The sequence below is a fragment of the Vicia villosa genome, linkage group LG4 (assembly GCF_029867415.1).
Source record: "Vicia villosa cultivar HV-30 ecotype Madison, WI linkage group LG4, Vvil1.0, whole genome shotgun sequence".
In the NCBI taxonomy this organism is placed as follows: domain Eukaryota; kingdom Viridiplantae; phylum Streptophyta; class Magnoliopsida; order Fabales; family Fabaceae; genus Vicia; species Vicia villosa.
The window spans coordinates 177,136,780-177,153,186 of NC_081183.1; the positions used below are offsets into that span (position 1 = coordinate 177,136,780).

The 16,407-nt window shown below is 38.3% G+C and overlaps 1 protein-coding gene across 2 annotated transcripts; it reads left to right on the top strand.

Annotated features, from left to right (window-relative positions):
- The first annotated feature begins 330 nt into the window (after positions 1 to 330).
- On the top strand, positions 331 to 12,676 carry LOC131596096 (glutamate synthase [NADH], amyloplastic). 2 transcript variants are annotated; one of them, XM_058868655.1, is made up of 22 exons: positions 331 to 973; positions 1,061 to 1,180; positions 2,520 to 2,624; positions 3,140 to 3,292; positions 3,525 to 3,625; positions 3,734 to 3,827; positions 4,305 to 4,414; positions 4,667 to 4,770; positions 4,856 to 5,035; positions 5,125 to 5,468; positions 5,553 to 5,623; positions 5,709 to 6,178; positions 6,270 to 7,139; positions 7,378 to 7,532; positions 7,815 to 7,976; positions 8,083 to 9,687; positions 9,971 to 10,171; positions 10,256 to 10,524; positions 10,683 to 10,988; positions 11,089 to 11,356; positions 11,486 to 11,743; positions 12,048 to 12,676. In XM_058868655.1, the coding sequence occupies exons 1-22, from the start codon at positions 620 to 622 to the stop codon at positions 12,336 to 12,338; spliced, it is 6,591 nt and encodes a 2,196-aa protein (XP_058724638.1). In that variant the 5' UTR covers positions 331 to 619; the 3' UTR covers positions 12,339 to 12,676. The 2 variants fall into 2 exon arrangements, with proteins under 2 accessions (XP_058724638.1, XP_058724639.1); XM_058868656.1 differs by lacking the exons at positions 331 to 973; positions 1,061 to 1,180; positions 2,520 to 2,624; ... (1 more) ...; positions 3,525 to 3,625; positions 3,734 to 3,827 and adding an exon at positions 3,854 to 4,031.
- Positions 12,677 to 16,407: the final 3,731 nt, after the last annotated feature.

Below are 16,407 nucleotides of genomic sequence, written 5' to 3' on the forward strand. Positions count from 1 at the left end.
TTTATTTTTCCTGTTACCATAAAAAGTTAGTTATTCCAGTTTTAAAAAAATTACCATGACGGAAACGATAAAACGAATCTAAACAAGTTATAGGTTATCGCCCACCCACACGAGCCAAAACCAAAACCGTGGACCCACCTACAGAAACGGCTGTCTCGTGCCGCATAGACGCATCTCACACGTGTCACCACTTTGAATCCTTAGCTGTCAACGAAGAAAACAGAAAAAACAGTGAGCATGTAGTTGGTAGTAAAATTTACACAAACACGGTGGTCCCCACTTCTTTTTCTTCTCCTTCTTCTCACTATTTTCTCTATAAATCCATCTTCTCCTCTCTCACCCAAAGAACCCTCGCTCACACAAACGGCGCTATTTTCTCTCCCTTTTCTTTCTCTCCTTTTTCTTTCTCTCGTTTTTTTTCCTCTCTTTCAGATTCGTATCTCTAGCTTCTCCATATTCCGGATCTTAATTTCCATCACTTCAACAATTTCAGATCTGTTGCGTTCATTGTTAAAAATCAATCACGTGATATAATCTGAAATTACCAAATTACCTAAATAACCGTTTAGAAAAAAAGATAAAACGCTTAAGCGTTTCTAATTTTGATTTTGCTTGAAAAATGTCGAACTCTGTTTCGTTAACGTTTAACAATCCTCAGATAAACGTGATAAGTAACCCTAACGCGCGTTTGCGTCCTTTGGTGAGATTTGGAAGCTCGGTTGTGCGATGTTCCGCCATATGTGCGGAGAGGAAGAGGTGGTTAGGGACCGGTTTACGGAGGAGCGGTTCGGAGCGGAGTCAGTTTTTGGAATCGGTTCGACCGGGGAGGTTGCCGAAGCTGAGAGTGACGGTTAAGTCGTCGTTTTCGGCTATACCGGAGAAACCGATGGGGCTTTATGATCCGAAGTTTGATAAGGACGCGTGTGGGGTTGGATTTGTGGCGGAATTGAGCGGTCAAAGTAGTCGTAAAACGGTTAGGATAATATTTTTTGTTTTTTGTTTTTGGTGTGAGTGATTTGTGATAGAGATTGGAATTGAGATTGTGTTTTTGTTTGTATAGGTGACTGATGCGTTGGAGATGTTGATTCGGATGACGCACAGAGGCGGTTGCGGTTGCGAAGCTAATACCGGTGACGGTGCGGGGATTCTGGTAGCTCTGCCTCATGAGTTCTACCAAGAGGCACGTTTGTTTTTATTTGTTTTTGACTTTTTTTTTAATTATCTGTATTATTTTGGAATAAATTAAATATTTACCTGTTTTTTTTCTTGTTTGTTTGTGAATTTTTTAGTATTATTATGAGTATTTTTTTTGTTCTCGTTTGAGTGATTGGAGGTTTTTATGAACATGTGAGATTTTAATGTCTTTTATGAAGTTTTAATAAAAATAATTTGTGTAAGTATTTTGCTCCCCAATTAGGTAGTAGCAGTATATACTTTTTTGGCTGTCTCTTTCTTTATTCGCTTTTCTTTTATGATTTAATTCATATACTCTTTAATTCACTATTATGCCACTTGTTCTTAAAATATCTTCGGCAATTATTTGCTTGGTGAAATGTAATTGATGCATGCTTGAAACCGTCATTGCATACCAATTTGGATGCATTCATAAAACACTTATTATTATTATTATTATTATTATTATTATTATTATTATTATTATTATTATTATTTTATTTTATTATTATTATTATTAATATTATTAATATTTATTATTATTATTATTATTATTATTATTATTATTAATACTATCTCCGGTCTCATTTATAAGAAAAGATTCCTTTTCTATATACATTCAATAAATAATGCATCTAGACGTTATGTTGACCAGATACATTATTTATTCAATGTATCTAAAAAAGAGAATTTTTTCTTATAAATAAGACTAGAGTGAGTATTATTTTTTATTATTTATTTTGTTTTATTTTTATTATTATTTTTGAAATGGAAATTAAGTAAAATCTAATTTCTCTAGTCAACAAATAATATATTTTAAACTTATTTAATGAGTTTAAGAACATGAGTTCTAGAAGGTAAGAAATATTGTGGCAATATATCCGATTGGGATGCATGCGGAATCATATTTTACCATGCATATAAATTAAATTAAATTTAATTCTGTTTTACATTTTTGATCATTTGAACATATTTGTTAGGCCTGTTTGGTTTTAGAAAATGGTTTATTTCATTTTTTGTTTTTACTTATGAGGAGTTATAGCAACACTCTCTTTTCAATACTCTCTCCAACATCTCTTTCTTATTGGTTGAAACATGTGTGGGTCTCTCACTTTGGAAATGAATCCAACATAAAGTGGTAGGACCTACATATGTTTTAACCAATAAGAAAGTGAGTATTGGAGAAAATGTTAAAAAGAGAGTGTTACTAGCATTTCTCTTTAATTATAATTGTAAAACTATGTGTGACTTGTTTTAACCTTTGATTTACTGGGAGTTGGTTTTGTATCTTTCAGCTCTATATATTGAAAGAGGCTGATGATTGCCATGGGTTTGCCTTATTGCAGGTTGTGGATTTTCAGCTTCCTCCTCAAGGAAATTATGCCGTTGGCATGTTTTTCTTGCCTAGATCTGATAATCGGAGAAAGGAAAGCAAAAATATATTTAGAAAGGTAAATCTAATTCTGAAGTGTGATTTAATTTCACACTTAAATAGATTGTGTTTATGCAATACTTTAGAGTACCATACTTTTTCCATGCCTTGTATCCACCAATTGTAATTTTGTTGAATTTGTCGACTAACAAAAACCATTATGTACCAAAACTATATCATGTTTCTTTTCTCATTATTTTCGTAATAGTGATTTTGTCTTTCAATGGCTTGTGGTGGCCGAGTCTAATTCTGATGTTTATTTTATCTTGTTTGGTATTTGATTTTAAGTAAGATGTCTTTGAGTTATAACTTTTACTTGTTTTATTTTTCGAGTTATAACTTATACTTGATTTATTACACCCTGTGAATTTCCCTGCCTTGTATATGCTAGCTGTAATCATGCAAGTTCTCTGTGAACAAAAGCAATGATTGCTTACTATTTTGCATACCATCCTTTTGCTAGTTTCCTTATAGTGATAGTGATAGTGATAGTGATTTGGTCTTCTACTGACGATACTTCTTTTTTTCATTAAGGTTGCCGAGTCTCTTGGTCACACAGTTCTTGGTTGGCGTTCTGTGCCTACAGATAACACAGGATTGGGCAAATCAGCCCTGCTGACGGAACCAGTGATTGAACAGGTGTTTCTTACACCAAGTTCTTCCTCAAAAGTTGATTTGGAGAAACAGGTTCGTTTAAGCTGGTGAATAAATAATTGTATTGGGATTTTTTACACTGAAAAAGATTAGCAAGTGTGTTACTTGAGTTAACATTCTGAGTTAGGCATAATATCTTTGTCGAAGTAGAGTTTATTGTTGAGGAAAAAGGTTATGTAAAAGTTGGATTCAGAACATTTTGCTTCATTGTATGGTTTAATTTCAACCGACTAGTGATTAATAGATAGACATACTTTCCTTGCAGATGTACATATTAAGGAAGCTCAGCATGGTTGCTATTACATCTGCATTAAACCTCCAAAATGACGGAATTACAGATTTCTATATCTGTTCACTGTCATCAAGGTCTGCTGCCCAAAGAGGCATCCTCATTATCTTGAAAAGTAAATTCTGGTTACTGCTGTAGTTGTCCAATAAATTTCAAATTTCTTATGATTTTCCAATTTTGTACAGGACTGTAATTTACAAGGGTCAGCTAACACCGACTCAGTTGAAGGAATATTTTGCAGATCTTGGCAATGAAAGGTTTACGAGCTACATGGCCCTGGTAAATATTTTGCCCATTAACTCATCTTCTTCCTCCACTAACTCTATACTCCAACAAACAGCATAGGAACAACCAGTAACTGAAGAGATGCAAGGTTGGGGAATGACTTCTGAGGCATTGAGGTTTGAATGATCTCTTAAGTTCTTCCGCTTCCTTGATTACTATTTGATTTTGGATGCTGGATTGGATTCAATGGTTGAGTTGGTAAGAAAGTTCATTATCAAGATAATCATGTTTGCAGAAATTTCTGCTGATGCTTTCCCTCGTTAGTTGGTCTGGAGGACAATTTCTTCAGAGTTGTGTAGGGAATAATCACTCTGGTGAATGTGGATAGGATTTTTGTAATTTCTACTGGCACTTCAGTATGTGTTATATTGAAGTGCTGGAAGAAAACTGCACATGACTCTTTACTTTGGTTTTTATGCTGTTATAAGAACTTAACCATGAAATCTCACAATTGGTTATACTTCTATGTAGATACACTCCCGTTTCTCTACAAATACTTTCCCTAGCTGGGATCGTGCTCAACCTTTTCGTGTATTGGGCCACAACGGGGAAATCAACACACTCAGAGGCAATGTTAACTGGTATGTATTTCTTGAAAATGTTTTTCCAAACTGTAGTTTTAATAGAATGACCCTTATCTTGGAGTTTCACATGACTGTGATTCCTCAAGCCCCTCCAAAGTAGATAGTGTTCAAGTCCACGGTGCAACTAATGTAATCATAGTTGATCATGGGTTAGCTGAACAGCATTGAGTGTTGTGTATTTAGGGTTTTACTCGTTGCCTTTTGATTGATGTGGTGCAGATATCTCAGTTAATCTGGTGTATTTTGTAGGATCAAGGCACGTGAAGGCCTGCTGAAATGTGAGGAACTTGGCCTATCAGAGAATGATTTAAAAAAGTTTTTACCAATTGTGGATGCAAATTCATCAGATTCAGGTGAAATTCTTCATGAATTTTTTTGCTAGCTTGTTAAACTGTGGTCATATTACTGAGTCATGACTCGTGGTGTTTTCTTTTGCAGGATGTTTTGATGGTGTCCTTGAGTTTTTGCTTCATTCTGGAAAAAGTCTTCCAGAAGCTGTAATGATGATGATTCCTGAAGCGTGGCAGAACGACAAGAACATGGACCCTCAGCGTAAAGAATTTTATGAATACTATTCAGCTCTAATGGAGCCATGGGACGGACCTGCTCTTATATCATGTAAATTTTCTGGGACCACACTTCTATTTTTCTCTATAGGGTATTTGATTAGGGTATTTGATTTGATACCTAATCTAATATTATTACAGTTACCGATGGCCACTATCTTGGAGCTACATTGGATAGGAATGGACTACGACCTGGCCGGTTCTATGTCACCCACAGTGGACGTGTTATAATGGCCAGTGAAGTTGGTGTTGTAGATATTCCTCCAGAAGACGTGTCCAGGAAAGGAAGACTAAATCCTGGCATGATGCTTTTGGTGGATTTTGAGAAGCATATAGTTGTGAACGATGATGCACTAAAAGAGCAATACTCATTAGCAAGACCCTATGGGGATTGGCTTAAAAAGCAGAAGATTGAACTGAAGGACATAGTTGACTCTGTTCATGAATCTGATATTGTGCCACCAGCCATATCAGGAGTGAGTCCGGTAAGTATAACAATAAAACCAACATCAATTTCTTTTAAATTTCTCATAGGAAAGTCTAATTATTGCATTTTCCATGAACAACAGCTATCTAATGATGATGTAGATATGGAAAGTATGGGAATTCATGGTTTGCTGGCTCCATTGAAAGCTTTTGGGTATGTGACCTCCTCCCTGGGTATTTCTTCCATTCTATCCCCCATATTTACTAAGGAAGTGTTTTTATATTATGCTCTCGTGTAGGTATTCTATTGAATCATTGGAAATGTTATTACTTCCCATGGCAAAAGATGGTTCAGAAGCACTTGGGTCAATGGGAAATGATACTCCATTAGCTGTCATGTCTAATAGAGAAAAACTTACTTTTGAGTATTTCAAACAAATGTTTGCTCAAGTGACAAATCCTCCTATAGATCCTATTAGAGAGAAAATAGTCACTTCTACGCAATGTATGGTTGGTCCAGAAGGTGATCTGACAGAAACCACGGAGGAACAATGCCACCGTCTCTCACTAGAAGGCCCTCTTTTATCCACCAAGGAAATGGAAGCCATAAAAAAAATGAATTATAGGGGATGGCGGAGTAAAGTTATAGACATTACTTACTCAAAGGAACGCGGTAAGAAAGGGTTGGAGGAAGCCTTAGACAGGATATGCACAGAAGCACACAATGCAATTAGTGAAGGCTACACCACCATTGTGCTTTCTGATAGAGGTATTTTACTTCTATATTATCTTTCTGTTGCATAAATATACTGTATAGTCACATTCACCTAATGTATTTAAATCTTTGTTTGACCTTGTAGCCTTCTCACAAAAACGTGTTGCTGTGAGCTCCCTTCTGGCTGTTGGTGCTGTTCACCAGCATCTAGTTAAAACACTTGAGCGCACAAGAGTTGCCCTAATGGTTGAATCTGCCGAGGCACGTGAAGTGCACCATTTCTGCACACTTGTTGGTTTTGGTGCTGATGCTATATGCCCATATTTGGCTGTAGAGGCAATTTGGCGACTGCAGGTTGATGGAAAGATCCCACCAAAAGCAAGTGGTGAATTTCACTCCAAAGATGAGTTGGTCAAAAGCTATTTTAAAGCAAGCAACTACGGAATGATGAAGGTTCTTGCCAAGATGGGAATATCAACTTTGGCCTCATATAAAGGTGCTCAGATATTTGAAGCTCTGGGTCTTTCTTCCGAAGTGATTGAAAAGTGCTTTGCTGGAACTCCAAGTCGAGTTGAGGGTGCAACATTTGAGATGCTTGCACGTGATGCACTTCAGCTGCACGAGTTGGCTTTTCCTTCTCGGATTTTCTCTCCTGGGAGTGCAGAAGCTGTAGCATTGCCAAATCCCGGAGATTATCATTGGAGAAAAGGTGGCGAAGTTCATCTGAACGATCCACTTGCTATTGCAAAGCTTCAAGAAGCTACCAGAACTAACAGTGTAGATGCATATAAACAGTATTCCAAGACCATTCATGAATTGAACAAGGCATGCAATTTGCGAGGTCTTCTAAAATTTAAAGATACTTCAAGTAAGATTCCAATTGGTGAAGTAGAACCTGCTAGCGAAATAGTTAAACGGTTTTGCACCGGGGCCATGAGTTACGGGTCAATATCATTGGAGGCCCACACAGCATTAGCAACGGCAATGAACAAAATTGGAGGGAAATCCAACACAGGTTTGTCAAACTTATTTAAGATTAATGAGTCACTTCTTTTCTTTTTTCCCCAAAGCACGGGAACATAAACGGTTAGTCTTTTACCCATATTTGACAAAACACGCCGTCCAACATAAATTTTCCTTGAAAATATCATATGGAGTATTAGTTTGCAACTCTTTCTATTAAGTGATAAGATTATTATTCTCCTCAATTTCTTTGATTTTCTGATGATATTTTTCTCTAATATCTTTTGTAGGTGAGGGAGGTGAGCAACCATCTCGAATGGAGCCTCTGGCTGATGGTTCAAGGAATCCCAAAAGGAGTGCTATTAAGCAGATTGCCAGTGGGAGATTTGGAGTTTCAAGTTACTACCTTACAAATGCTGATGAACTTCAGATAAAGATGGCCCAGGTAATTGTTGTAGCTTGTTCTTTCCAATTAAGGTTATTGTTCTTTTCCTTTACTCCCAATAAAATTTCATCAATTGGTGTCCCTGCATTCCTGTTGGAGAATATGTTCTGTTGTTTATGAATTTATATTCATGGCAGATGATGCTGTGACTTAAGGCACCTCTGGGTGCTCTTGCGTCATTAATTGAAACCTACATTTTTTATTTGGTGAGGTTCAATAAAAGTGTAGTTTTTCACTTATGGTGGAGTGGTAGTGTCTTAACGTTATATTTGTAATCCTCAGGGAGCAAAACCTGGTGAAGGAGGTGAACTTCCTGGCCACAAGGTTATAGGAGACATTGCTGTTACTAGGAGTTCAACAGCTGGGGTAGGGCTCATCAGCCCACCTCCCCATCATGATATTTACTCAATTGAAGATCTTGCTCAATTAATTTACGATCTGAAGGTATTTTCATATATGTATTTCCTTTTTTCTTTCAATATGTCTGTTTGAGTATTACAACATTAGGTGTTCTTCCTGTATGTGTTTGACCCCTTATGTTAATTTGTAGAATGCCAACCCAGCTGCTCGAATTAGTGTGAAACTGGTATCTGAAGCTGGAGTTGGGGTAATTGCTAGTGGAGTTGTTAAAGCCCATGCCGAGCATGTCTTGATCTCAGGTCACGATGGAGGTACAGGAGCATCCAGATGGACTGGCATAAAGAATGCTGGGCTACCTTGGGAACTTGGTCTGGCCGAGACCCACCAGACATTGGTAGCTAATGACCTACGTGGTCGCACAACTCTCCAAACTGATGGGCAACTCAAAACCGGAAGAGATGTGGCTATAGCCGCTCTTCTTGGTGCTGAAGAGTATGGTTTCAGTACTGCTCCACTCATTACTCTTGGCTGCATCATGATGCGGAAGTGCCACAAGAACACCTGTCCTGTTGGCATTGCTACTCAAGATCCAGTACTTAGGGAAAAATTTGCCGGAGAACCCGAGCATGTTATTAACTTTTTTTTCATGGTGGCGGAAGAGATGAGAGAAATTATGGCCCAACTTGGGTTTAGAACAGTCAATGAAATGGTTGGCCGGTCAGATATGCTCGAAGTTGATAAAGAAGTTGTTAATGGAAATGCAAAACTTGAGAACATTGATCTCTCTCTGTTGCTTCGACCTGCAGCTGAACTGCGGCCAGAAGCTGCACAATACTGTGTGCAAAAGCAAGATCACAGTCTGGATATGGCTTTGGATAATAAGCTTATAAGTCTGTCCAATGCTGCTTTGGAAAAGGGTCTTCCAGTATACATTGAAACACCAATTCATAATACTAACCGTGCTGTGGGAACTATGCTTAGCCACGAGGTTACTAAGAGGTACAATTTGGCTGGTCTTCCAGATGACACCATCCATATCCGATTTTCTGGTAGTGCAGGCCAAAGCTTTGGTGCATTCCTTTGCCCTGGCATCACATTGGAACTTGAAGGTGATAGCAACGACTACATTGGTAAAGGATTATCAGGTGGCAAGATTGTAGTATATCCTCCAAAAGGAAGCAATTTTAACCCCGAAGACAACATCATAATTGGAAATGTGGCACTGTATGGGGCAACACGTGGTGAGGCATATTTCAATGGGATGGCTGCAGAAAGATTTTGTGTGCGTAATTCTGGGGCTCGTGCTGTAGTTGAAGGCGTTGGTGATCATGGATGCGAGTACATGACTGGTGGGACCGTTGTTATTCTTGGGAAAACTGGTAGAAATTTTGCTGCAGGCATGAGTGGTGGAATCGCTTATGTTCTTGATGTGGATGGAACATTCAAGTCTCGGTGCAACCCAGAGCTTGTGGATCTGGATAAGGTTGAAGAGGAAGAGGACATTATTACTCTTCGGATGTTGATACAGCAACATCAACGTCACACAAATAGTCTGCTTGCGAAGGAAGTGCTGGTTGATTTTGACAATCTTCTACCTAAATTTGTCAAGGTGTTCCCTCGGGAGTATAAACGTGTACTTGCAAGTATGAAGTCTGATGCAGCCTCTAAAGAGGCAGTGGAGCGTGCTGCTGCTGATGTCGATGAAAAAGATGATGAAGCTCAAGCAGTAGAAAAAGATGCTTTTGCAGAGCTAAAGAAGTTGGCAACTGCATCTTTGAATGAGAACCCAAGTGAGGTAATTTTTAGTTTCTTAACTTTTAATAATAGATTTTAATTTTTTACATTTTACGTTGTGCTTTAAGAAACAATTTTTATGTCTAATTTCCAAAAATTTAGTGAATGCCTTTTTGGTTAGTGTATGTTTTTCCTCTAAGCCGGAGGTCCTATCTTAAAAGAGATTTTAGACTAACCTGGTGAATACTATGCTGCATTGGTGGGGTCCAAGAGTCTAGGTGTTTTTTTTTGTTCCTAAATGTTAAGAACATACCTAGAAGAGTATCTAATGTCCTTGAATGCAGGCTCCCAAGAGGCCAAGCCAGGTCACTGATGCTGTTAAACATAGAGGCTTTGTTGCTTATGAGCGTGAGGGTGTTCAGTATAGGGATCCTAACGTTCGCCTTAATGATTGGAATGAAGTGATGATGGAGACAAAGCCGGGCCCACTTTTAAAAACACAGTCTGCGCGTTGCATGGATTGTGGCACTCCTTTTTGTCATCAGGTGGGCATTGCCATTTTCAAGTTTTAATTACTTATAACTTTTCTTCTAAGGTTTTAAACTAAAGAAATTTGCATAATATTTCAGGAAAATTCTGGATGTCCTCTTGGAAATAAAATACCAGAATTTAATGAGTTGGTGTATCAAAATAGGTGGCAAGAAGCCTTAGAGAGGCTTCTTGAAACAAACAACTTTCCTGAGTTCACTGGTCGCGTGTGCCCAGCACCTTGTGAAGGTTCCTGTGTGCTTGGTATTATTGAGAATCCTGTGTCCATCAAAAACATTGAATGTGCTATCATAGACAAGGCTTTTGACGAGGGATGGATGGTGCCACGACCTCCTGTCAAGAGAACTGGGTATATATTTATTTTATTTTTAAACATTATTTTACTTTTGTTTTAGTTTTTTAATTTATGCTGTTCCTTTTTTCAACCCAATATGATTAGACAAAAATTGAACTAGGCCAATTAATTATTACACAAACAGTGTTATTAATAGATCTTTTATTATACAGGAAAAGAGTAGCCATAGTTGGAAGTGGACCATCTGGCTTGGCAGCTGCTGATCAGCTAAACAAAATGGGCCATACGGTAACAGTGTTTGAACGAGCTGATCGGATTGGGGGCCTTATGATGTATGGGGTTCCCAACATGAAAACTGACAAAGTAGACATAGTTCAAAGGCGAGTCAATCTAATGGCTGAGGAGGGAATTAAATTTGTAGTTAATGCAAATATTGGACATGATCCTTTATATTCTCTTGAACAGCTTCGAGAGGAAAATGATGCCATTGTCTTGGCTGTTGGTGCCACAAAGCCAAGGTGAGATGCAGTGACAGCAATCAACCTGTTTATTCGCCTTTGGATTTAGTTCAATTCTTTATATATAGAATGTTTCTGACGAAGATACTTTTTAATACAGGGATCTTCCTGTACCTGGAAGGGAGCTATCCGGAGTTCATTTTGCCATGAAGTTTCTTCATGCCAACACTAAAAGCTTGCTCGATAGCAATTTACAGGATGGTAACTACATATCTGCCAAGGGCAAGAAGGTTGTGGTCATTGGTGGGGGTGACACTGGCACAGATTGCATTGGAACATCCATTCGTCATGGTTGTACTTCCGTCGTAAATCTTGAACTTCTCCCTCAGCCACCAGCAACTAGGGCCCCTGGCAACCCATGGCCTCAGGTTAGATTTGAATAATTGTTTTTTCACCTGTCCTTACTAGGAAGGCTAAAATAGTATATAAGAGCTTTTTTCCTTATATATTGTTCATTCTCTCTTGACTTGAGTTTAACCACTGTTTCTGGAATGCAGTGGCCTCGCATATTCCGTGTTGATTACGGCCACCAAGAAGCGGAAACCAAATTTGGCAAAGATCCAAGAACGTACGAGGTGCTGACTAAGCGGTTTGTGGGAGATGAAAATGGTAATCTAAAAGGACTTGAAGTGGTACGCCTTCGCTGGGAGAAGGATGAAACCGGCAAGTTTCAATTTAAGGAAATTGAGGGCAGTGAGGAGATAATCGAGGCTGACCTAGTTTTACTTGCTATGGGATTCCTTGGCCCTGAGTCGGTTAGTATTTAAAATAGCTTTATTCTTACGTTTCAAATACATTAATTAAATGAATGTGATATGTATATGGTTGATCTGAATTGAAGATAAATTGGTTGCTTATGCTATTTAGTTTGCATGGTAATAATTCTAGCAGATAAATGAGTTGCTATTAAATTCCATTATTATAAGTTATAGAAGTAAATTTTACTGGACCCTTTTGATGAATGGCAGACATTTTGTTATCTTTATCCAATAGATGGATGCTTTTGCAAAAGCAATTTCCGTAGACCATAGCTGATAATGTTTTTCTTTGCCTTGGCAGACTATTGCCGAAAAGTTGGGTGTGGAGCAAGACAACAGGTCAAACTTCAAGGCTGATTATGGCCGTTTCTCAACCAATGTTGATGGGGTATTTGCAGCCGGGGACTGTCGTCGCGGTCAGTCGCTGGTTGTATGGGCGATTTCAGAGGGAAGGCAAGCTGCTTCCCAAGTTGATAGCTACCTCACCAAAGAAGACCAGAGTATTGATGGGAATCAGGGTGAATTTGTCAAGAGGCAACAGGACCTCAACAACAAGCACCAGGGCAGCAGCAAACACACAGTGATGACTTAGTTTCTTTGTTTTTTCAAGTTCCTAAAGCAAAGCAAAATGCACAGAATAAAAGAAGAATGAATGTTCAATTTACCTTTTAGGCAATTTTGGATGGCAGTTGGTTAGCCAAAGGGGCGAAATAAGGAGAAAAACAATAAAGGAAAATAATTTAGCTTACGGAAAGCTAGAGGTAGTCTTGGATTTTGGTGGTATTAGGGTAAGATTTGAGTGTTGTTCATAGTTCTTATCTGGTGGTTTTATTGTTGGGAAGGTTAGCTCTTAGTTATGGTTTTATGGAAACGAAATGTACAGTCTGGTGATGATTAATTATTTATTCTGATGTGCATTTGTTTCTGCTATTTTGAAAGTGTTTTTGAGCTTTTGCATTTGATGTGCATATGTCAAAACTCTTACCAACTGTGCCACTCAATCTATTGTTAAGTAATTGCATTGCAGCAAACTTTATTGGTTCCTTATTTACTATTTTCCTCCATTGAAAAACCGTGAGTACTAAGAAAAGTACTACAAAAAAGGCAACAGGGAAGCTTCCTGTTCTCCCCAATATAATCCCCCAACTCTCCAACAAAAAACCACAACCCAAAATCAATTATTTAATCAATTAATTTAAGTAATTATTTAAAGTGAATGAAATGTCAATGTTTTGGAATGGGAAGAGAAGAAGGTTCTTGAAGAAACTGAGAAAAGAATCATTAAGGTTGAAGTTTCTGTGGCCTATTTCATTCATGGATGATGTTGTTTTTAAGGTTGTTTCAGCCTTTGAAGTTGTTCTTATTAAGTTGTATGTATTTGTCATAGCAACTTGAAACAAAACTGTAACAGAATAAAATTGTAAGACTAAAAAATAATATTCATTACTGTCTTGGATAGAGTATACAAGAGTACTTTTTATATACCAAATATAACTAACTAATCCTAAAAAGTAGCTGACTAAACAAACGGTAACAAACTGTAACGGTAACTAAAAGAGACCTATCTATGCTCTTATTTTAACACCCCCCGTCAAACTGGAGTGTATGGAAAGGAGCTCGAGTTTGGACATAAGAAGAGAAAAAGGACCGAGATGAAGGGACTTGGTGAATATGTCGGCGACTTGGTTTTTGGAGCTGATGGGTTGAAGATGGACAGTATAATCCAGAACTTTGTCACGGACAAGATGACAATCCATCTCTATATGCTTGGTGCGTTCGTGAAAAACCGGATTGTTGGCAATATGAATGGCACTTTGGTTGTCACAAAAGATGGTGACGGGTCGAGAATGAGAGACGGAGAAGTCTTGCAGAAGATGGAGTATCCATTGAGCTTCACAAGTTGTGTTGGCAAGAGCCCGATATTCAGCTTCGGAAGAGGACCGGGAGACGACTTGTTGCTTTTTGGATATCCAGCTTATAAGGGAGGAACCCAAATAGAAGCAGAATCCAGTTGTTGAGCGACGAGTGAGTTTACAAGATCCCCAGTCCGCGTCAGTAAAACCAGTGAGAGTGAGGTTGGATGCTGATTTGAAGAGCAGGCCTGTTGCAGGAGAGTTTTTCAGGTAGCGGACGATGCGTAAAGCTGCGTTGAAATGAGTCGTTGTCGGGGCTGCAAGGAATTGGCTCAACCTGCACACAAAAAAACATATATCAGGTCGTGTATGTGTCAAATAGATTAACTTACCTATTAATCTGCGGAACCGCGTGGGGTCTGGTAAAAGATTTGTAGCGTCAACATGTAAATCAATAGTGGGATCCATAGGCGTCGAAGCCGGTTTTTCTCCAAGTAAACCTGAATCCTGCAAAAGATCTAAGCAATATTTGCGTTGACACATAGAAATTCCTTGAGAAGATCTTGCAATTTCCATGCCAAGGAAATATTTAAGATGGCCCAAGTCTTTAATAGTAAAAGTATTGTGCAGAACCAATTTTACGTTGTTGATTTCAATTAAATTATTGCCTGCGAGAATGAGATCGTCAACATAGATTAAGATAGCAGTAAAGAGAGAATTGTGTTTCTTGGCAAATAAGGAGTAATCCGCTTTGGATTGAGAGAAACCCAAGGAAATAAGGGTAACCGTTAATTTATTGTTCCACTGTCTACTGACTTGTTTAAGGCCATAGATGGATTTATTTAACCTGCAAACAAGATTTTTGGAATTAGTTAATAGCCCAGGGGGAGGTTTCATGTACACCTCCTCCTCTAAGTCCCCATGAAGGAACGCGGTGTTAATGTCCAATTGATGTAAAAACCATTTATTAGTAGCAGCTATAGATAACAGAGTCCGAATAGTTGTCATCTTGACAACTGGACTGAAAGTTTCATTATAATCAATGCCCTCGGTTTGATTGAAACCTTTGGCAACGAGGCGGGCTTTATATCTCTCTATGGTACCATTGGAGTGAAATTTTAGTTTAAAAATCCACTTACAACCTATGGCCTTTTTGTGATAGGGGAGGGGTGTTAGTTGCCAAGTGTTATTATCCATGAGAGCTTTGAGTTCTAAATCTATAGCCTTTTTCCAATTAGTATTAGTAATAGCAGTAGCATAAGATTTAGGCTCAGTATTGTTAAATAGAGATAAAGAAAAAGCTCTATGAGTAGTAGATAAATTTGTGTAGTTTAAATAGTGAGACAAGGGATAAAGAACACCACCTGTGGGAGTTGTGGAGGTATTGGAAGGTTGCTGAAGAAGGGCACAGTGAAAGTCTTTTAGGTAATCGGGAGTTTTGGATATACGGGTGGATTTTCTAGTAGGCTGTTGTAGAGTGGTATGTGATTGAGTGTCTATGAGAGGTTGGTAAGGAATGGGGGTTTGGCTAGTGGTGGGTTCAAGATTGGAAGATTGAGGAGGGGAGGATTGTCGGATAGGTACTGGAGGGGAATGTTGAGTTGTAGGAGATATGAGAGGTGTGGTGGGATAATCAAAAATGAAGTCAGTGGGAGGGGTGGGAGGAATATGGTGAGTATTGGTGTTCTTGGAAGGAATGTAGGGGAAATTGTTTTCAAAGAAGATGGTATCCCTAGATACAAATATTAGTTTGGATTGGAGGTCAAACAGAATGTGCCCTTTAACTCCAGGTTTAAGACCAAGGTGAAGGCATTTGCGGGATCTAGGGTCTAATTTGGACCTATTATGTTTAGGACTAGAGGCAAAAGCTAAGCAGCCAAAAACTTTTAGTCTAGAGTAGTCAGGTGCAGCATTGTAAAGTTTTTGAAAAGGAGTGCAAAACTTTAAGATTTTGGAAGGTAGCCTATTGATTAGAAAAACCGCATGACAAAGGGCATGGGCCCAAAAAATTTTAGGTAAACGGGATTGTAGAAGTAGAGCACGAGTAACGTTTAAAAGATGTTGGTGCTTACGTTCCACAATTCCGTTTTGTTGAGGTGTGTCGGGACAGGAGGTTTGATGTATGATCCCATGAGTTCGATAAAAAGTTTTCATGAGAAATTCTGGGCCATTATCAGACCTAACCGTCCGGACATTTTTTTGAAATTGTGTTTTGACAAATTGTATAAAGGATTGTATTAGTAGGGAAGTTTCAGATTTGAATTTCATTAGAAAAATCCAGCAAAATCTACTGTGATCATCGACAATAGTAAGGAAATATTTATAACCAAGCATAGAGGGGGTCGAAATAGGACCCCAAATGTCCATATGGACAATATCAAAACATGATTCAGAAGCAGTATTACTGGTATAAAACGGGAGTCTCCGTTGTTTAGCTAAAAAACAAGTATCACACACAGTAGAAGATTTATAGTTGATATGTAAGGGAAAGTTTTTATTAATTTGACACAATGTGTCATAGGAGGGGTGACCAAGGCGAGTGTGCCATAGGTCACAATTGTTAACAATGGTATTACAAGTCCTAGAGTTTATCATGTTATCATGCAGATTATTACTAAAATTTGTGTCATTCGGAAGGGAAGGATGTGTGAGGATGTATAACCCATTGGAGAGATCAGCTGTACCAATCGTCTTCTGGGTAAGGTTCCCCTGTATTAAACAATTAGAGGAGTTGAAGTAAATGGTACAGTTGAGCGCTGCGGTTAATCTAGGAATGGATATTAAATTGGTATGAAAATCAGGAATATA